The 22,800-nt window shown below is 32.8% G+C and overlaps 1 protein-coding gene across 1 annotated transcript in view; it reads left to right on the plus strand.

The window, feature by feature from the left end:
* Positions 1-22,800, plus strand: part of LOC306843535 (MAM domain-containing glycosylphosphatidylinositol anchor protein 2-like) — a gene marked incomplete at both ends in the record, with an annotated part of 198,681 nt that overhangs the window by 83,391 nt on the left and 92,490 nt on the right. Inside the window, one exon of the mRNA XM_079375063.1 lies at positions 3,502-3,676. Within this exon, the coding sequence (XP_079231189.1) occupies positions 3,502-3,676 (175 nt within the window). The remainder of the gene's footprint in view (positions 1-3,501; positions 3,677-22,800) is intronic.

The raw sequence follows: 22,800 nt of genomic DNA on the forward strand, positions 1-22,800 counted from the left end.
ATATATATATATATAGATATAGATAGATATATACAGTGGCATATATATATATATATATATATATATATATATACAGTGGCATGTGAAAGTTTGGGGACCCCTTGCAGAATCTGTGAAAATGTGAATAATTTTAACAAAATAAGAGAGATCATACAAAATGCATGTTATTTTTTATTTAGTACTGTCCTAAGATATTTTACATAAAAGATGTTTACATATGAAAAACATTTTGAATTTGAAGATCAAGGTAAATTGTACTTAATTTGTCTTCCGGGAAACATGCAAGTATCTTCTGTTGCTTCCGAAGGGCAGTACTAAATGGAAAAAAATTATATTTCAATCTCCATTATATCTCCATTATATCTCCATCCTGATTTCATCACCCCGGCTCTTAATATATCGTGTTTCCTTTAGGAGCATCAGTGAATGTTTGAACCTTTTTTAATAGTTGTGTTTGAGTCCCTCAATTGTCCTCAGTGTGAAAAGATGGTTCTCAAAATCATACAGTCACTGCTGGAAAGGGTTCAAATTTGCAAAAGATGCTTGAAAACTGAAGATTCTGTAGGAGCTGGAGGATTTTTCTGAAGAACAGAGCTCAGTTTAACTGTTCAGAACAAACAAGGGACTCATGAACAACCATCACAAAACAAAAAACATTCGTGGATCATCCAGGTAACCACACACAGTATTAAGAACCAAGGGTTCCCAAACTTTTGAAGGGGGTTATTTTAATAATTTCAGCTATTTTTTGTATATGCACATCTTTTATGTAAAATATCTTACTCAGGACAGTACTAAATAAAAACTAACATGCGTTTTGTATGATCTCTCTTATTTTGTTAAAATTATTCACATTTTCACAGATTCTGCAAGGGGTTCCCAAACTTTCGCATACCACTGTATATAACCTTGTGTAGGAGAGGCCAGTGGGTAAGTGCCTTTAGCCTTTAGCCTCCTCGTTAGAGCGCCTGCCTCCCACGCCGGAGACGGCGGTTCGAATGCCACTTGGAGCGGGGCGAGTAGTACCGCATCATTGATGCCGTGACCCGGATGGGAGTGAGGTTTAGGGGGTTGAGTGTAGCAGAGGCCAGCGGGTAAGTGCTGTGCAGGTTAAACCTCACTCCCTGATCTCAAGTGGCGCTCTAGCGAGTGATGCTAGAGGCCGTGGCCTTTAGCCTCCTCGTTATAGCACCCGCCACCCACGCTAGAGACCGTGGTTCGAATCCCGCTCGGAGCGGGGCAAGTAGGACCGCAACACTTGCACAATCTTCTATATATTTATGTGATGGTGTTAGTTGGTCTGAAGTATAATATGTTTTTATATCCATTTCAGGAGCTGTAAACCTCATTCTGCAAAAACACAAGTATCATAAATCTGAATCTACAGCCACATTGTCAGTTTTTATTATTTGGCTGAAACAGTCTGAAATATTGTGTATCAATTCACATTAAGATGATCTTATTGCCCCCATAAATATTTGTCTTTGATTTTATAGAATAAGATACTTGATAAGTTATGAATTGCAGTTAGTATTTCAATGCTTTGTTTGTTAGGCGACTGAATTTAAACAGTGCCTATAAACAAATAGCCTGAGGTTAAATTTACGGCACTAATGAGTTGGGTGGCCCGAACCATGCAGACTGACAAAAACAGATCCTCCCTCCCCGTGTCCCGACTTTCCCAAGATCCCTTGACTGGGACACTCAATCCTCATCAGATCCTCCCCTTGATTCTAAAGGAACACAACGGTTAATATCTGTATCAACTGGGACGCGACGGTGAAATAAAGTGAATGGCAGTGTGTGGTATCACCTTGTCACTCCACAGAACACATGGCATCTTGGCACGCTAGCTAAATTGACACCGGCATTGTTGAGACGAAATGCGAGGAGGGGCTCCCAGAGGACTCGTGCTGGCATTTGTTTGACAAACGAGTGACTGTGACATAGTGCCGCACAGCATCTTTACACACACGGCTGTAGAAAGATGCGACTGAAAATGTCAGAGGTGTTGCGGATCGAGAGCTGGCTGCATTTAAAAACATTGGAACCAAATGGTTTTCAAGACATTCCATTAATAAGTTTATCACAAATCTCATCCATGCTTGTGAGAGTTGATTGCTAAATGAGTTGCAGATAGTTGAGAACACTTGTGACTAAAGCAAAAAGCATCTAAAGTGTAAACAGCGAGTTTAATTCACAGCATGATTCATTATTTTCAAGGTCGGGTTGTTGCAGTTCAAGTCTCAGTGTTTATTGGTGCATCCGCGTTTATTTCAGACCTGCGTTCCAGATTTCTGCAGACTAACAAGCTTTGACTTGCAGAGTTTTGATGCTCAGGCTGATGGTACGTCTTGTGTGGGTGGTTTAGTCACACGCTGTCAGGTCGTATAAAGCGATGCGCAAAATAGCAAGACACTACAGGAGAATTAACTAATAGATATCTCAATACTTTCCCTAGTTAAATAAACACTGTACAATAAGACAATTGTTTTGTATTAACAATTGTCTTATTGTATTATCTAATGAAATAAGTACTAATTTGCTTTAAATGTACAGAACAGATATCTAAACATTGGTTTAAAATTCTGGTTTGATTTTGTTGACATATTAGAGTTAAAGGTTTTTATAGAAGGGATTTTGGATTTCTCTTTTTATCACTCCATAAATCAGAAAATACCACAGGCAGACAGAAAAAAAGCATTTCAGCTATGTTTTTAGAAGTAAAATGTTAAATATATATCAATTTAATGTTATATGAACAAACCCCTCAGTAAAAATATTCAGAATACAGAGAGGAATAAAACTCTAAAATTTGGTGTATGTAAGAGCTGCTGAAGTAGGGAAAAAAAACTTTTAAAAGTATGCGTTGGAATTTAAATCTAGCCTATAGGCGCAAATAGATCAAGTGCAATAAACAAAAACTTAAATGTGTATTTTGGATTTTTTCTTTCCAATAGTTTGAACATTGATTCAAAAGTCTTGTTGACATATTAAAGGCTTTTCCAGAGGTGATTCTGCATTTCTCTTTTTATCACTCCATGAATTAGAAAATACGGTCAACAGAAAGAAAAAAATAATACATTTTCACCATTTTCAATAAAATGCTAAATATATGTCAAACTAATGTTATATGAACAACCCCCTCAGAAAATGGATGGATGTTTTCTTTCCACTTCTCTGAATGTTATGGAACCATAATTGACCAGTGCACAAAGAAAAAACAATGATTTTGGCTATAGTGTCTTGTCTTTATCTGTGGTGTTTGTTCAGCAAAGTTGGATAAAATTCTGTTTCTAAAAGGCCATTTTAGCTGTATTGCGTGAAACGCCTTCATAGATGTAGATTATTCACTAGCATCAAACATGCTTCGCTGCTTCTGCACTTGTTCATGCAACATTAACGTGCATATATGGTTCCGTCAATGCTCCATTAGGCTCTAAATGGTGTAATGTGTGAAATGGTATGATTAGAGATTGAAGTGATTTTTTTCTCATGCAGATTCGATGGACCAAGACAGCAGGCAGCGTGTCAGACCGATTCCAGGACTCCAGTGTATTCAACGAAACCCTTCACATCGCGAAGATCCAGAGACATCAGGGTGGACGCTATTACTGCAAGGCCGAGAACGGACTGGGTTCACCGGCCATCAAGTCCATCAGGGTGGATGTCTACTGTGAGTTCCGCTCAGATGTTTCATCTAAATGTCCTGCAGAGAAATAATAAAGGAGTCAGTAGTTGTCATAAATTGATGTGGAGCAGTTTGATAAGAAACATTTGAGTTCATATTAAGATCTCTAACTCTTGGCAGACTTTGGCAGATCTGAGCGATTATTAGGTCTTTTTTGTATGAGAAACATTTGAGAAGTTATTTTTCTCCATTCACTCTCATTGCAGTAAAGGAGAAACAGTTGATGTTATAGAGTTCTCAGTGGTGATTTCTCTTTTCTGTGAGTGGTTTCTTCATGTGGATTGTTGGTGTTTCTGAATCACAGTCAGTGTGAATGACTCTTTTGACTTTGTGTTTCTTATGCTGGCTGCGTGAACTCTATCTTAGAAGAAAGAATAAGACCAAATGCAAATAAAGGTACTTTTTATGGAAGCCCATTTCTGCCACAGAATTCAAAATAAATAAATTGCGATATTTCATCTCACAATTCAGATTGTTTTTAAACTTTGAAAAAAGGTATTTGCGACTTTTTATCTCACAATTCTGACTTCTTTTTTCGCAATTCTAAGTTTATACTGTATCTCACATTTCAGACTTTTCTTCTCAGAATTGCGTGTTTATGTCTGGCAGTTCTAAGTTTATATATTGTAATTCTGAGTTGCTTGCAAAACTAATTTTATATCTCACAATATCAATAAAAAAAGTTCTGAATTGTTAGAAATAAACTAAGAATTGCAAAAAAAGAATCATAATTGTGAGACACAATTACCTTTTTTTTACAAACAAGCTTCTATGCGTTCCTGCTACAAAAAAAAATGTCATTAGATCTGAATATTTCTTCAAAGTGTGGAAGTTTAAGGATGCATGAAGTTTAAGGACTATATGATTTTGTTCTGTTTTTATGATTGTTGACTGTATATTGTGATCACAGTCAGATCTTGTGTAAAGCCATGTGAACTTAGCAACCTTTTATGTCAGACTTTATGTTGTCCTTCTCATTTAACATGTTGGCAATGATTGACAGCAGAGAGAATTGCATATTTTTTATACTTAAAGATTATAGAGAGGAGACGATTAGACATTATTTGGACAGAGAGAGGAGGACTAGAACCAAAACTAATCTGAGTCTGATTTAAACCTGCGTTTCCCAAAACCCGTGTATAACTACTTTGCCACGGCTCTGACAGTATTCATGCTATAGAAACAAAATCTCAAGAATATCATATTTTCTGGTCCTGCTCATATTTCACCCAAAAATCAGGAGAAAATTATATGCAACCCCTCAAATACTTATTATCTGAGATACTGTAATCCAAACAAAATAATAATTTAAACTGTGACGTGTTTATACTTCATGCTAGTACTAAAAACTAAATGATGCTGATTAAAAATTATATTTGTATTATATAAATGAGATTCTAATGAGAATCACTGTTGAGAATATTTAGAATCACAAAAACAATTTAATAATTACTAAAAATAAATTCTGCTGATAAATATAAATGAAGTATAATTTAAATGAAAATCTAATGATAATCAATGTTGAGAATAATGAGAGTCACGAAAACAATTAAAAGTAAGATGACCAGTTACAAATGACATTAATGAAAGTTTGGGCAGAAATGTGTTGAATTGTCATGAAAATAATATTGCATTGAAATAAAATGTAAACGATCCTGCAATGGCTTCATTTACTTTATGCAAAACATAATTTCTAAGTTTTATAAAGCCAACGGATAAAGCCAGATTTTTTTTTTTATCTAATAATAGAGATATTAAAGTCAAATATTTTTACAGAGGGGATTTATTTTATTTTATTTTATCATATTTAATAAAAAGCCAAATTGTAAAACTTACACTTAGTAGTTAAGTTACTTAAATACTTAGTAGAAATATCAATTAAAATGTATAAAAAAATATAAAATTAATACAAAATTAAAAAGAAATATTAAAATAAAATCTTATCCAAATTCAGTCGTAATTCAAACATTAACCAAAAATGGAATAGTATATCACACAAAAATAATACTGATAACCTTCTGGTCACCATATACATAAATCCAAATAGGAAATAAAACAGTTGTCAAATAAGCATGTGTCCTATTCTGTGTCCTAAACTACTGAAACATTGGCGTCTCATATTAAAGCAGTCAGTGCAATTTATGAAAGAAATCAATTAAATCTGTTTGTGTGTGAAAATATTCAGATGTAACCCCCTTTGTAATCATTAACATGTTCATAAGTAACTAATTTAATTACATAATTTTTCTCAGTAACTGTAACTTTATTTTGTAATTAAATTATGTAACTCCGTTACATGTAACTGGTTACTCCCCAATGGTCAGAAATTGAGCAGGTTTAAGAAAACAGTGAATGTCAGCCGCTGTTTTAAAGGCCTCGCCGTATGTTTTTCATTAGCTGGAGAGTTCCTCTGGAGAAATGCTAAAGTTGTCCCCGCGGGTCGAGCGTAATTGATGGTTCGCTTCCAGCGCCGCTGTTTTTAGCTCACTGTAGCCTTGATTGTTATTTAGCATTGAAATTGCGAGCCTATAAAAAACCTTCAGCGCTGAAACATGAAAAATTGTGTCGGGTGGTTTGGCCTTTCTCAGTGCGTCTCACAGCCGTCTCTGTGGATGGACAGATCCATTAAAGCAGGCGTTTGCTGAAGAGAAACGACACGAGCTGCTCTCAGACGCAACCAACACAAACCAGTTTTAAACTTTGCTTCAGGGCAACTATCCCACCTCTTCACTCAAGATGTCTGTGAAAATAGATTTTAATTATTAAATATTATAATATATTTTAAAAATACAGTTGCCAAATGCTTACACTGCAAAAAAAAAAAAAAATGCTTATCTTACTTAATTTTTTTTGTCTTGTTTCCAGCCCAGATATGAAGTTTGTAGTGTTCTGCTAAGCAATAGTGAGACTGAATTATAGCAGAACATACATTGAAAGATAAAATTGCAAGAAAAAAATTTCAAATACAAAAATACCCGAGAAATATCAACACTATTGAATATGTTTTGAATATTTTAATAATAATACTCCAACAAATAATAAAATATATACATTTGCACATATATACATATATGTCTGTCCATACATAAACAAAATATACAAATATATATTTTCTAGACAAGTAAAAATTATTGCCTTGTTTTCAGAAAAAAACAAGTCAAAATTAAGTGAGTTTATGCTTTAGAACAAGCAAAATAATCTGCTAAACAAGATTGTTTCAAGCAAAAACTCACTTAATTTAGACTTTTTTTCTGAAAACAAGACAATAATTTTTACTTGTCTAGAACATCCTTCTTGATTAAAAATGTTTTGATATCTGGGCTGGACACAAGACATAAAATCTAAGTAAGAAAAGCATTTTTTTTGCAGTGATAGTGTTAATATTATGCTACTATAGCAACAATTTAGGACAGTCTGCTTCACAAATTCACATTTTAATTGTTACATTTGACACAAACTTTTCGCGCAAATACACTGGAAAAAAAAAGATTAATTGAATTTACTACATTTTTTTAAGGTAAGTGGTTGTAATTAATTTATATATTTAAATAAACAAACTTATTTGACTAACTTAAAAAAAAAAAAGTATTTATTTAAACCTAGCTAAAATAAATAGTTTGCAACCACTTACCTTTAAAAAAAAAAGTATTATATTTTTTTCAGTGTAATGCAGCTCTACTGAGTAAGCTGATGGTATGATGAAATCATTTTTTAATGTTTAATAGAGGGCTAGATGATCATAGTTAGTTGATTATTTCACTGTTATTGTTTGTTGCTGTACAAGTTGTTCTAACTTACCATAAAATTATGCATCTGCTGTCTTAGACATAATTATATCTGGTGATCTAAAATGTGTTTATTTCTGCAATTTTGTTTTATGTAATTCAATACTCTGCCATCTGTATTTGATAGAAGGTTATCAAATATATATATATAGTTATATATATATATATTTGATATAGTTGGGTCATTCACTCGGAACACTTTTTTTTTATTACTGAGGTACTTTTCCATTGTATTTCAATAGATATAATTATTAAAATAATTTATCTTTCACTGTATTTATATTCACAGTCTGTTTATGTGGTTATTAATCAGTGTCACTCATTTGTATTAGATTTAATTACTTTCAAATTGACCAATTTTTTCTATTCCTTCAAAATCATAATATATTTAATAATTGTAATTTATCAAATATTAATATATATATATATAATTATTTATTTCACTATATTTATACTGTATGTGAGTCTGCTTATTTGGTTATTTGCATTTGATTTAATCACGTCAAAATATGTATATTGCTTAAATTATTATTGTTATATATTTTATAAAAAATATTATAATTATCTCTCTGTCACCACATTGATATTGTACTCTTGGTTAGAAATTAAAACAATAATGATTTATTTTTTTGTAATAATTAATTAATTATTACATATAATATATAATTATTGTATAATTATTTAAAATTGTTTCTCTTTCACTATCACTACAGCTTTCACTGTTGCTCATTTGCATTTAATTAATCACTAAAATATTTCTTATTCCTTTTTACATCATGACATTTCTTGATTTTAAAATTGCTTTGATTATGAAATATGTTTGTTTATTTCATCTGCATCCTTTCATGCATCATCCCTATTTGCATTCAAAACATTTAAATATTTAAAATCTATAATTTCTCATTAATCACATAATGAATTGTCTTTTGACTTTTGGGGTTAATTATAATAATGGAATTGCAGTATTTGAGTTTGCTGTAGCTGTTATTTGGAGAATCAGGATGAGATGCTGATGGAAGTCTAGCTGTGGGTTATGGATCAGTTATTAGAGGGAATTTGGAGGTGATTTCCCAGGATGCTTTGCTCAGTTGGTTTTCCAATCTTCATCATCTGTGGAGAGCGGCAGCAGAACGGCTCAGTCTCATCCGTGTCTCGCTGGCCTTTCTCAAACACTTCTCCGACATAGAAAAACATAAGAAATTACAGATGTGCTGCATCTCAACTCTTCTCTTTTTGTATATTCTCTTCTTGTATCATCCCATCTTCTCATATCTTCTCTTTTATTCCCCTCCCTTCTTGTTTTTCTCATCCAGTGTCTTCTCTACTCATATCTTCTCATTTTTCTCATCTCATATCTTGTATCTTCTCTTCTCACATCTTCTCATCTCCTCTTGTCTTCCCATTCTCATGACTTTTCTCTTTTTGTGTCTTTTCTTCTCGGATCCTATCACATCTACTCATATCTTCTTTTTTGTTTTCTCTAGTATCATCTAGATTCTAGTATCATTTCATATCTTCTCTACTTGTATCTTCTTGTTTTTATCATTTCATATCTTGTATCTTTGTATTCTCATCTCTTCTCTTTCATCTCTTCTCGTCTCTTCACTTTTTTACATCTTCTCATCTCATATCTTCTTGTCTCTCCTTGGATCTTTTCTTTTCTTTCTTCATTTCTCACATATTCTCGTCAAATCTCTTCACCTCAACTCTTTTTTGTCTCATTTCTTCACTTTTCACATCTCGTCTCGTCTCGTCTCGTCTCGTCTCGTCTCGTCTCTCCTCTCCTCTCCTCTCCTCTCCTCTCCTCTCCTCTCCTCTCCTCTCCTCTCCGCTCCTCTCCTCTCCTCTCCTCTCCTCTCCTCTCCTCGTCTCGTCTCGTCTCGTCTCGTCTCGTCTCTCCTCTCCTCTCCTCCTCTCCTCTCCTCTCCTCTCCTCCTCTCCTCTCCTCTCCTCTCCTCTCCTCTCCTCTCCTCTCCTCTCCTCTCCTCTCCTCTCCTCTCCTCTCCTCTCCTCGTCTCGTCTCGTCTCGTCTCGTCTCTCCTCTCCTCCTCTCCTCTCCTCTCTCCTCCTCTCCTCTCCTCTCCTCGTCTCGTCTCGTCTCGTCTCGTCTCGTCTCTCCTCTCCTCTCCTTTTCATCTCAGAAGGCTGCTGTGTTGTGAATGTCATTTCATGTTGTTTTCAGTCCTCATGTGAAGAGAAGGTTTATAAATGGCATGTTTCTAGTTTTAGCGCCGATGGAGCCGTAAATGTCAGAACATCCCAGCACCTCGTTCCCAAACAGAGGACATTTCTGAGACCTCCTCTCACATGAATGCACTCCATCTGTTCGTCTCGTCTATTTTTGCTGCTGTTATTTTTCAGAGAGCAGTTCTGTTAACCGCCGCATTCCCCCGGCGGCCCGTGACCCTCGCTAACGATTGTCTTTTTAATTGCTTGTGTCAGTGAATCCCTCAAAACCTGTCCAGAAACGTCCGGGTCACATTCATCCAGTCAAATTCTCATTACTGCAATACAAATAAAAAATAAAAAAATGATTTAAATAGCATATTTCAAATGCATACATTATAGTTTTTACTGCATTTAATTTTCACTGATTTCATTATTACACATTTTAATACTTGAATAGGCTTAAATTACATAAAAACTAAAAAAAATATATATATATTGTTACTTGAAATAAAAGAAAGGTTAATGGAATTAAAATAAAATATAAAAAATATTTTCATTTCATACTTGCCAAGGTAACTTTCCTTCTTATATATTCTTAAAATAACTCAAACTTAACTAGAAATGAATAAAAACCATATAAACAAAAATCAAAAGCTACTAAAACACAAACAATTACTATAACTCTAACTCTAACTATAAAATAAAAATGGAAATATATATAAAACTGATTCAGAATATTTATAAAAAGCAGATGCATATATATAAAAAATCATATGTTGTAATATATTATATAATATGATAAGATATATCATATTATATAAAATTGCAATATAAAAATTATTATATAAAATTATATTTTACATAAAAATGAATAGTGTATTTTATTTAGTACATTTTTATGTTGAATTAATCAATTAATTATTTGTGTGCGTGATTTTTCTGTGAAATATGAATATGGCTGTAAGATTAATAGTCAATTTGGCCAGATTGCATTAAAAAGGAAAGTAATTTTGGAGGTGGAGCGACTTTTAATGCACATTTCATTTAACATAAGAGTATGTGTTATTTCTTTATAATGGTGTGCACTAATAAATCATTCATAATATGACCAGGAACATGCATGAGCAAGTAAATAGAGTCATTTTTGTTTTTAACAGACCTGAAACTTTAGTTTTGTCCTAATAAACCAAATGAACATGAAGCTGCATATTTAAGCATCTCCAGAGGTTTGCATTTAGAAATGCTATTAAACTGTAGCGATATAAATGATGAATAATAAAAAATGAATGCAAAGCGTTGTCATTAGTGAATTATTCCCAAACAATAACTGAAATTAATTAGAATTTCTGAAGCACTTAAGGGATCATCTTAGAGGTCATTTATGTAAATCACTTTAATTGTCTTTTTAATTTTCAAAAAACAAGCACCAGTTTTTAGTATCGACACACGTCACTTATATTTGATTGCTTTCCTTCTTTTGGCTGCTGTTTGTTCTCTGAACCATTATTAAATAAAAATATATGGGAATTTATTGCAAAACATAATGCAATATATTAAATAATACATTTACATATATAGGAAGCCAAATTTTTTTCCAGTATTCTGCATTATCTGTCTATACATGGATATATATATATATATATTTATTTAATTTTTTATGAAAGCTGCTGTTCTCCAATAAAAAAAAAAAAAAAAAAAATATATATATATATATATATATATATATATATATATATATATATATATATATATATATATATATATACATTGCCCTCCACTAATATTGGCACCCCTAATAAATATGAGCAAAGGCGGCTGTAAAAATAAATCTGCATTGTTTATTCTTTTGATCTTTCACTCAAAAAATTCACAAAATTCTAACCTATCATTGAAGTAAAACAATTGAAAGTGGGGAGAAATGAATGTTTTTCTCTAATGAATGTTGGCCACAATTATTGGCACCCCTAGAAATATGAGTAAAATATCTCTGAAGTATATTCCCATTTATATTTTCATGTTTAGCACACCAGGGTGACTAGGAGCATGAAATCCAGCGATGACTTCCTCTTCCACAGGATTATAAATATGAGGAACACAAAGGCCAAATTCCCTTAATCATCCATCACAAGGAGTAAAACCTAAGAATATAGTTCTGATGTACAGAACAAGATTGTTGAGCTTCACAAAATAGAAAGTGGCTGTAAGAAAAGAGTTAAAGCATTGAAAATCCCCATTTCCACCATCAGTGCAATAATTAAGAATTTCCAATCAACATAAAATATTACGAATCTGCTTGGAAGAGGACGTGTCTATATCGTCAAAAAATAAAAATAAAATTTCTAAGTAAAAAAATGCATTCAAATATACAATATTTTTGATATTTTTTTAATTCAGCATATTCAAATTATGCAATATTTGGCCTTTGTTTTAAGTTGCAGGGCTGTGTTATTATATTATGGCATGTTGTAAAGGCCTATGTTGAAGTAAAAAAGTTTGTACGCATGCGCTCACACAGAATATTTTCACATCAGTTTCTGCCTGTATATGAAAGCAGCTGCAGACAAACAATCTGTGCAGTTCTCCGATAACAGCAGAAGAAGAGCTGTGTGTTTTAGGTCTTCGATAGCAGAGGTCTTGATTCGTTTGCTCTGGTTTTCTGCCGGTCTGAGTTCGGTCAGCAGAGATGAATTGTTGGGCTGATGAAGCTCGGCAGACGCCGCTGTCTCTGAGAGAGCAGAGGAAGAGATTCATTACTCCTCTGACTTCCCCACTGGCTCTCATTATTTCCTCATCTTCATCTGCAGGAGAAAGAGTCTGAGCCGGACCCGCATCCATCAGCTCCCGATCGAAGGAGTCGCTCGCTGCGAATCAGGGTGGAAATTAAAGGGATAGTTCACCAAAAATGAAAATGTGCTGTTAATTTACTCAGCCTCAGGCCATCCTAGATGTAGAAGAGTTTTCAGTCAAACAGTAAAGAAGATTTTTAGCTGTAACCGTGGTGCTTGGTGATTCATAAAATGCAAATCAGCGTCTGTCTGTCACTTGAGAGTCAAAAAAAAACATATCGGAGACATAACATGAATCCCCGTGGCTCCTGACGCCTGCACCTGAAGTTCCAGAAGTTTGAGATCTGAAAGATTTTTGGCTCATAAAGACTGCATTCATTTGATCAAAACAGTAATACAGTAAAAATTGTTAAATATTATTAAAATTTTAAATAGATGTTTTCTATATGAATATCTGTTAAACTGTAATTTATTTCTCTGATCAAAGCTGAATTTTCAGTCTTCAGTGTCACATGATCTTCAGAAATCATAATAATATACTGATTTACTGCTCAAGAAACATTTCTGATTATTATTAATGTTGAACACAGTTGTGCTGCACAATATTTTTTGTGCAAACCGTGATACATTTCATTTTTCCGGATTCAGAGATAAATAGGAAGTTCAAAAGAACAGCATTTATTTGAAATATAAATATTTTGTAACATTATAAATGTCTTTACTGACACTTTTGATCATTTTAATGCACCCTTGAGGAATAAAAGTATTAATTTATTTTAAAAAATGGCCCAATAATTTAATATAATAAGAGCATTTTTATTTTTTACATCTCTGTCACGTATATCAGCTGTTTGATGTTGTTGGTTAGACTGTGCTTATTAAGTTCATTCCCATCCGTGATTTATAAGCTGATGGCGTTTAACGCAGATGAACTGCATTCTGTGACCCAGAAGAGAATAAAACAGCCTCTATTCTTCCTCCTCATCTCAGGTGAAGCGTCTGCTGAATTATTCACAACATGTTTTGCTCTCGTTGAATCTCATGCCGAGCAGCAGATGCCCTTGTAGCAAACACACTCACACACACACACACACACACGCACACACACACACACACGTAACACCGTCATACCTGCGTTCCTCTCCTGAGAGACGGCAGAACGGCGCTCAAATATCCACCCTGAGACTCCGTTTATGAGAGTCAGAATTACGGCCAGAGATTTTCATAGCTTTTTTTATAGTGACACTTTATAATGCTGCTTTATTTTTTTATTTTAGTGTCATTGATATGTTATTATTAAATAAAATAGTGTCTCTATGTTACTAAAATAAATACAGTATTGTTTTGTAACAAAAAATGTTTATTCATATCTTGAGTTTTATTTTTTTTATATTTTCCATTTTAATTTTAGTTAAATTCTGTGAGAATTACCAGTATTTTTTGTTTATTTTACACATATTTCCCTTATAGTGTATTGATATTTTATACAAATTAACTATGATATATATTTTTTTGTATTCTTAAAACAAGTGTTATTTATAATGATTATAGAAAAAATACTTAGAAATTAAATTAATTAATTTAACAAATTAGAAAAGAGATAGATTTCAGCTTAGTTTTTTAAAAATTGATATAACATATAACTTCATACATATACATGATGTTTGCCTATGTTTTTTATCTATTACTTTATTTTAGTTAAAGCTTTAGTAATTTTACTGTGTGTGTTTAGCATTTTGTTTATTATTTATTTATTTTAAATATGCCTATATTTTGAATTTTTATTTCAATTTTAATTTTAGTTGACAAATGACAAATGTTTCCTTGGAAAGGAGCTGAAATAAACTGAGTTTAAGTTTTTTATATATTTTTTTTTTTCAGTTAAATTTAATTTAATTTCAAGTAATGATTTTTCAAGTATTTTTTAAAATTGTTTTAATGGTTTCTTGTTTCTAACAATAACAACTACGGCTCAATTAAGAACATTCACCAGTCATTAATATTTTTCCCAGCCGTTAAACTGTATTTTTCATCAGATACAGCCCTGTCTCTATGAGAACATAATGATGTTGTTTTCTGGTGTGTTTGTGCCAAACGGTGCAGGTCTTCGTGTCTCTCGCAGCATCCAGAGACTGCTGAAAAACAATCAAACGGTTCATATCTTTGTGTGGAAACCGTGATATATTTTAATTTTTAGGATTCACAGATGAATACACAGCTCAAAAGAACAGCATTTATTTGAAATAGAAATATTTTGTAACATTATAAATGCCTTTACTGCCACTTTTGATCAATTTAATGCATCCTTGCTATTTTATGATTTTTGTTTAACTAAAACTAAAACCATAACAAAACTTTTGAGCTAGTAACTTTAAATAAAATAAACTTTAACTTTATATAATATATATCTATATAAAAAACTACTAAAGATGAAAATCAAAACACAACAAAATTACTAAAACTTTCAAATTTAAATGAAAAAAACCCAACAAAATCAGAATATTAGAATAACAATAAAAACTATAATAGAAAAATAGCAGCAATTAAAACGTGAAATTACAATATGATTATAATGTTAATATGTTATGTTTATAATTAATATAACATTATTATAATAAATTAATTAATATTTAAATTATATATTTAAAATACTTAAAATAATATAATTCAAATGATTTATATAATATAATATAATATAATTTAATAGAATAGAATAGAATAGAATAGAATAGAATAGAATAGAATAGAATAGAATAATTTGACAGTGATAATGTTGGCATGGCAAGTAAAAATCTCCAACAAGGCCACCAGGAATATGAGTATTTTAAAGTAAAAAAAATTGTTTATGTATTTTGCTGCACGTGATCTTTAATGCGTTGCTGTTTCTCAGTACAGTCAGATTTTGTCATCAGTCTCAGATATGAGATGTTTATTGATTGCATCTGTTTACAAGAATCACTCTTAAATGAAGTACAGTAGATTGACGTTCATGAATAATAGATGCATCCAGGAAAGCTTCTGATTATGGATGTGGTTTCCTTATACTTTTATGAAGTACAGTTGACAATTATTTCACAGGAGTGTGTTATAAAAGCATTAAAGCGCTGCGGTTTGTGATGGAAAGCATCTATCGATTGGCTTTGCCAGATGCATCATTGCAGACGAGGGAATTGCTTTAATGCATCGCATGCGGATTCGTTTCTCGGCAATCTGAAGATCTGGGGCCAGCTGTTCAAAAGCAATCTGATCGATTTTGGCCAACGGATTGGATCAAATCTTAAAAATGTATTGTTGAAAAGAAAAGAAAAAGGATTCTGAATTCGGATTAGATCACAAAATCCAATCTTGGTTTTGATCTGGTTTGAGTTGTTCAAAATGTTTTAGTAAGATTGGGATACTTTTGATCCCCAGAAATTGGGATTTTTCTGATCCTAGCAGAAGAGTGGATTTCAGGAACAAAAAATTTCATAAAACTAGTCCAAAAATTACAACATTTGTAACATGTAATATAACCCCAAATCCCCAAACAGCTGTCAGTATCAAACAAAAATATTATATTTAATTTAAAGTTTTTTTGTTTTATCACTGATTGTAAACTACATTAGCACAATCATCAGAGATGGACCGGTCAGAAGTTGTGTAAATGCAATGCAAAACTAGAATGCAAAATATTGGCATTTTTTCCCCCATCTCATTTTATTTATTTTTTTCTCCATCATCATGTCCCTTTAGGGGCTCCGTAGAGCACTAGTAATCCAGATTTGGAAATCTGAAAAAGTGTGTATCTAGATCAGGGTGATCCAATCCAATTTTGCTTTGAAAAACCAGCACAAAAGTAAGATGGGTTACCTGATCCTGGATAGCAAAACATGGGATTTCCAAATCCAGATCATTCTGATCCAGATTAATTGTTTTGAACGACTGGCCCCTGAGCGTTGGGCGAAACAGATGCTTCATTTTCATCAGCTGGTCCTGTGTGCGATGTTTGCAGCTCAGCCGAGGGCAGAAGGTCATTTCTTTCCTCCACGCTCGTCTCGGTGTGGATGCAGGCGAGAGCGCGGGCTGTTTTCAGATGTACGAGGTGATAAAGTTATTGCTTTAGTAGCAAGTAACAGCCTTTGCAGCCTAAAACCATCTGAGATGGTCTGATCTATGATTTCATCAGACAGCCACCGGATCTTCCATTAGCGCAGACATCTCTGTTACTGCTGCTCATACACGTGATTTTAAAGGGACAGTTCACCCAAAAATGAACATTTGCTGTTAATTTACTCACTCTCAGATGACTCTTTTTTTCTGCAGTAGAACAATAAAGAAGATTTTTAGCAGAAACTGTGCTCCTTGTGATTCATATAATGCAAGTCAATGGGTGCCGGCACAAGAGTCAAAAAAAGTATATCAGGCAACACAAAATGAATGCCCATGGCTCCTGATGATATATCACGGTCTTAAGAAGTGAAACGATTGGTCTGTGCAAGAAATTTTATATTATTTACAACATTATTATCTGTAATCCAGAGCCTCACACTGCAAAACATGATTTACTTCCTTTGTATTTTTGTCTTGTTTTCTTGTATAAATATATACAAATTCTGGACTTAAGATGCATTTACTTGACAAGTGAAATGACTTAAGATATTATGACTTGTTTTCTGAAGAAAATATTTTTTAAGCAGACAAACAGGGAAATACGCTTTTTTTCTTTTGGACATTTGTTTCAAAGAACTGGTTTAGTTCAACATGTAATTATACATTTAAGTACTGAGTAATATTAATTAATTACACTCTTAAAAATAAAGGTGCTTGGCGATGCCATAGAAGAACCTTCTCGTCTAAATGGTTCTATAAAGAATCTTTAACATCTGAAGAACCTTTCTGTTTCACAAAAGCTTCTTTGTGGTGAAAGAAGGTTCTTCAGATTATAAAAAGGTAAGAAAGAGATGGTTCTTTGACTGAATGGTTCTTTGTGGAACCAAAAATGGTTCATCTATGGCATCGCTTGAAGATCCTTTTAAGCACCTTTATTTTTACATGTTCTTACTATATGTTTAGGTATAGGATTAGGGTTTGGTTTAGGGTTACTTGCATGTAATTATGTATAATCTATTGTTATTATAAATAGTAAGTACATGTAATATGTAACAATGACACCTTAAAATAAAGTGTTACCCAGTGCAATTTGTTTATGCAATGATGTAATGTATATGCAATTACATTATTAAAGCATCCAATAATGATGTGAAATGAGAATGTTTTGCATGTTTAAAGCATACAAAGAATAAACTAGTCTTCATCAGCTCACCTTTATACAAGAACAGAGAGAAATCCATAACTTGAGGCAAACGGTCCGGAGTGATGCTGTTTCTCAAAACTAGATGAAACGGTTCACCAAATCAGACTGAAGCGTCTAAAAGAATCTAAGAATTGTATTTCACCGTTTGCCCCACGGCTCTGGATTAATAATGTGTAAACAATCTGTAATAATGTTGTAAATAGTGTTCAGTTTCTTGCACAGACCGATTGATTTGCTTCATAAGAACTCAGTATTTCATCAGGAGCCACAGGTATTCATTTTGTATTCTTATATGCTTTTTTTTTGCCTCTCAATGTGATGGTAGCCATTGACTTGCATTATATTATCTTATATTGCCTGAGTGTGAGTAAATTAACAGCAAAGTTTCATTTTTGGGTGAACTATCTCTTTATGTTAATACGTAAGTGTTTCTTCAGTGTTTTCTGTCGACGTGCATCTTTTGTTGAGTGTAGTTTATTTATTCATAAATGTGAAGTGGGTGCTGCAAGCAAACAGGGATAAATATGTAAATGTGTGCTCTAGGTTAAGATTTTCATGAATTTCAAACAAAGATCTGCCCACTACCATCAACCTTTCGCTCCAGCGTGGCCATTTTGATGCCGTGCAATTACTGCGATGCTTGACTGATTTATGTAGTTTGGGGTCAGATTTATTTTTTTTTTTTTTTTTATCACCAAGGCTGCATTTATTTAATAGAAGGAAACAACATACATTTCCTACATTATTTATTCTTCAGGCACTCTTCTTTAGAGTAAATACCAGCTGTATGCAAAGTGACTCAAATTTGGTTTTTGACCACTGAAAATGGGACAAATGCAACAATTTTACATGAAGCTGCGTTGAGATCCCAGTATCTCTGGAAATGAGCCACTTAGGGCCTTAAAAATTAAGATACTGAAAGAAAAGTGTGTCTATTATGATATCTTTAATATTTCTTTAGTTATAGGCATGCAAACTTTGGAAAAAATATTTTTTGGCATTCAGACAGGTATATTCCATGCAATTATTTTAATAGAGAAAAACAAGATACATTTTGTAGTTTTAACATTGTATTTCTTCAGACATTCCTCTTTAAAAGAACAAAGTATCAGCTGTATGCAAAATGACCCACATTTGGTACACAACTATACAGGGGCGCAAAAATTAATATACCAAAAGAAAAGTGTGTTAAGAACCAAATTTCTTAAATTACAGGCATGCAAACATTAGAAAAATACTCTTTTGCCACTCAGAAAGGTATATATTTAATAGATAAAATAATCAGCTATATGCAAATTGACTTCAACTATTGAAAATAGGAAAAGTGCAACAGTTTGCACATGAAGCTGCATTGAGATCCTCATATCTCTGGAAATTAATTATACAGGGCCTTAAACATGAAGATAACTAAATAAAAGAAACCAAAATATAAAAGGATATTAAGATATCTTTAATACTTCTTGAGTTACAGACATGCAAACTTTGAAGAAAAAAAACCTGGAAAGTGCATTTTCCCATTTTTTAAACGGTCACCATTTGCATATAATGCAGCAAGGATTGCTAAAGTCAACAGACTTATTAATATACTTATCAGTCTCTGTGTATTCCTCTATTGCATTGTATATTTTGGCATGCATTTCTTTCACCAGAAAGAATTTGACGATAATAAAGAATCAAAAGTTTTACCAATAAAAAATTCTTAAATTTGATTGGTTGCCTGGGAATTTCTGTACAGCGGGTCATTTAGTGTCACAACATTCACAGCAGTCAGTTTTCCTACCAATTGTCTTTAGAAAATATGATAATTGCGCCTTTGCATGTCTCATTAATAGTTAAATCTCTCATGCGAATGTCACTCGTGTGGTGTGTACTTCAGTCCGGACACTGATTAGTGTCGCCCGGTCGGGTGGATTTCATTGCAACGCAGTGATGGGCCTGAAGGCTGTTTGTTCTGTAATGATGGCTATAGATTACAGCAGGAGATCGCAGCGTGTTTGATTAAACCCACAGTCTGAGCCGTCGCTGTTGTGAAGCGTCTGACAGAGAAGCGCGGCTCGATTCTGACCCTCCAGATGCTTATTAAAGTCATGCTGCTTGATTCACATTATTCTGAGAGGCTTTTAGCTTTAACATAGATTAAACTCAATAAGGACTGATCCTGATGCCTTGGTTGTGGCTTTTATTTCCCTGCCAACATTATCACTGAACACATCACAAAAAAGACAAAAGGCCGTTTAAAAAAAAAAACATTTTAGTGCAGACATATTTTAGTCAGTGCTCTTTTAGTATCATTGAGAGACAATAGTTTTTATAGTATCTCAATGTATTATGGTATTTTACAGCAATGTAGAAAAATTATTTTATAGTAATATTATGAAATAGTTTTTATTTTATTTTTAATTTTAGTATTTTTGTCATTGTTTTTTTGTAATTTTTATGTTGTTTTTTTTACTATGTGTATATAGTTTTATAAAATTTTATTTCAGTTTTTGTTTAGTTATTGTATCATGTCAAATTGAACCAAATCAGAATGAGAAAAGCTGCTTTGGCAGCTAGTAGAGAATAAGTTTCTTTCCGAGTTCCAAAAATAATATTTTTCCAAACTATCAATGCCTGTAACTCTTTTTTCTTTTGGTGTTTTCATTTTTAGGGATCAATTTCAGTGATATTGGGATCTCATCTGCTTCTTGTGCAAATTGTTGCATTCTTCCCATTTTCAATTATCAATAATAATTTAAAATAAATTAAATAAAATAATATAGATTTCAGTCACATTACACAGAGCTGATACTTATTTATTTTAAAAAGAAATGTCTGAAGAACTAATAATCTTAAAACTAGAAATGCATTTTCAAAACAAAAGCTTAGAACATATTCACCTGAGTGCCAAAAATATTATTTTTCCAAAGTTTGCATGCCCATAACTCAAGAAGTATTAAAGATATCTCATTATTCTTTTAGAGTTATCTTTGTTTTTAAGATCCTATATGGTTCAGTTCTAGAGATATTGGGATCTCAGTGTGGCTCCATGGATAAAATGGTCAGTGGTCAAAAACCAAATCTGGGTTATTTTGCATTCTTTAATACTTTTTCAATCTATTACTTTTCTGAGTGAAAATAAATAAATAAATAAATTGATATATAAATTTAAATATTAAATAAATAAATAAATATTTATTTATTTATTTAAATATATATATTTATATGTATTTATTTATTTATTTATTTTAAGTTTGCATGCCCGTAACTCAAGAAAATGGGTTCTTAACAAACATTTGTTGTGGTATCTTCATTCTCAAGGCCCTATGTCTTCCATTTCCAGAGATATTCGGATCTCGGTGTGACTCCATGTGTAAATTGTAGCATTTTCCCATTTTCAGTGGTCAAAACCAAATGTGGAGCACTTTACATGCAGCTTATTCTTTTTCCTTTTAAAGAAGAGTGTCTGAGGAACAAATAATGTTGAAATTAGAAATGCATCTTGTTTCCTTCTATTAAAACAATTGCATGGAACATAACACATTGAGTGTTTAAAATATTATTTATCCAAAGTTTGCATGCTCGTAACTCAAGAAGTACTGCAGATATCTCAATATCCCCTGTATGATTCATTTCCAGAGACATGAGGATCTCCATGTGGCTACAATTGCACACATTTCAATGGTCAAAAACCAAACGTGGTTCACTTTGCATACCTTGATACTTTGTTCTTTCTGAGTGTCAAAAATATTATTTATCCCAAGTTTACATGCTTGTAACTCAAGTACTGCAGATAGATCTATATTGCATAATCACTCAGGCCAGTCCCAAACGATGCAAAGATGGTAGATATGCTCTGAATTGGTGCCACAGCGGCGTAATGAATCAGTGTATTTATTTAGAGCAATCTTCTCCGCCAGAATGGCCCGACTCAATCGCTTTGTCGTGTGCGCGTAGCCGTCTTCGTAAAGGTAATTGCTCCAACCCGCGCTCTGATAAAGGATCCTGGATGAAGTATTGACCGCCTCTGGATTTTGATTAAAGGCCTGCGGGGCAGAACATGTCTTAATGAAAGTGAGGAATCAGCATTCAAGGTGGCAGCGTCCACTCGCTGATTATGTTGGATCTGGAGCGAGAGGAGACGCTAAATTAAAGTGTCTTCGCCGATAAGCATGCGCTGTATTTCTTAATGTTGTAAGTGGGATGTTATTAGCGTTGTTTTGGCCTGGAGACGGTCAGCACTAATCAGTTTTGATTCGGATCCAGATTCTCTCGCGTTCGCCGGTCAAACATTAGAGTTCATGATGAATTTTATGATTTTTTTGTGTTTCATGAGAAGAATACTATTCATTCTTCAAAATATCACATTTAATTTAATGTGTTACCTGACATTTCTTTGTCATTTTTTTGAGTAAAACTTACAAGCAATTTCTGATTGAAAAAATCACATTTAATCAATCAAATGAATACAAAATTAATAAAAACATGCACTGTAAAATATATGTTATGTAAATAAAACTAAAAAATTTGAAGTATGTTTTACAAGAAAAAAGTATTTCAGTATTTTCAGCTTTAAAATAAAAATGGTAACACTTTACAATAAGGTTCATTAGTTCACGTTAGTTAACTACATCAGTTAACATGAAGTAAGATTAAACAATACTTCTACAGCATTTATTAATCTTAGTTAATGTTCATTTCAGCATTTACTAATGCATTATTAAAATCACAAGTTGTGTTTGTGAACATTAGTTAATGCATGCTAACATGAATTAGCAATGAACGACAGAAACATTAATAAAGATTAATAAATAGTGTAATAAATGTGTTTGTTCATGTTAATTAATGCATTAACTAATGTTAAGAAATGACACATTGTAAAGTGTTACCAAAAAATGTAATGTGTTACTTTGTAATTTATTTGTAGGGCTAATTATTTACATTACATCAATTCAAATTAATTAGCAATTGTTTCACTGTAAATACTGTGTGTGTGTGTGTGTGTGTGAGAGAGTGTGTGAGTGTGTGTGTGTGTGTGTGTGTGTGTGTGTGTGAGTGAGTGAGTGAGTGTGTGTGTGTGTTAGTGCTGTCAAACGA

This window comes from Barbus barbus (genome assembly GCF_936440315.1).
Source record: "Barbus barbus genome assembly, chromosome: 24".
NCBI classification, from domain to species: Eukaryota; Metazoa; Chordata; class Actinopteri; order Cypriniformes; family Cyprinidae; genus Barbus; species Barbus barbus.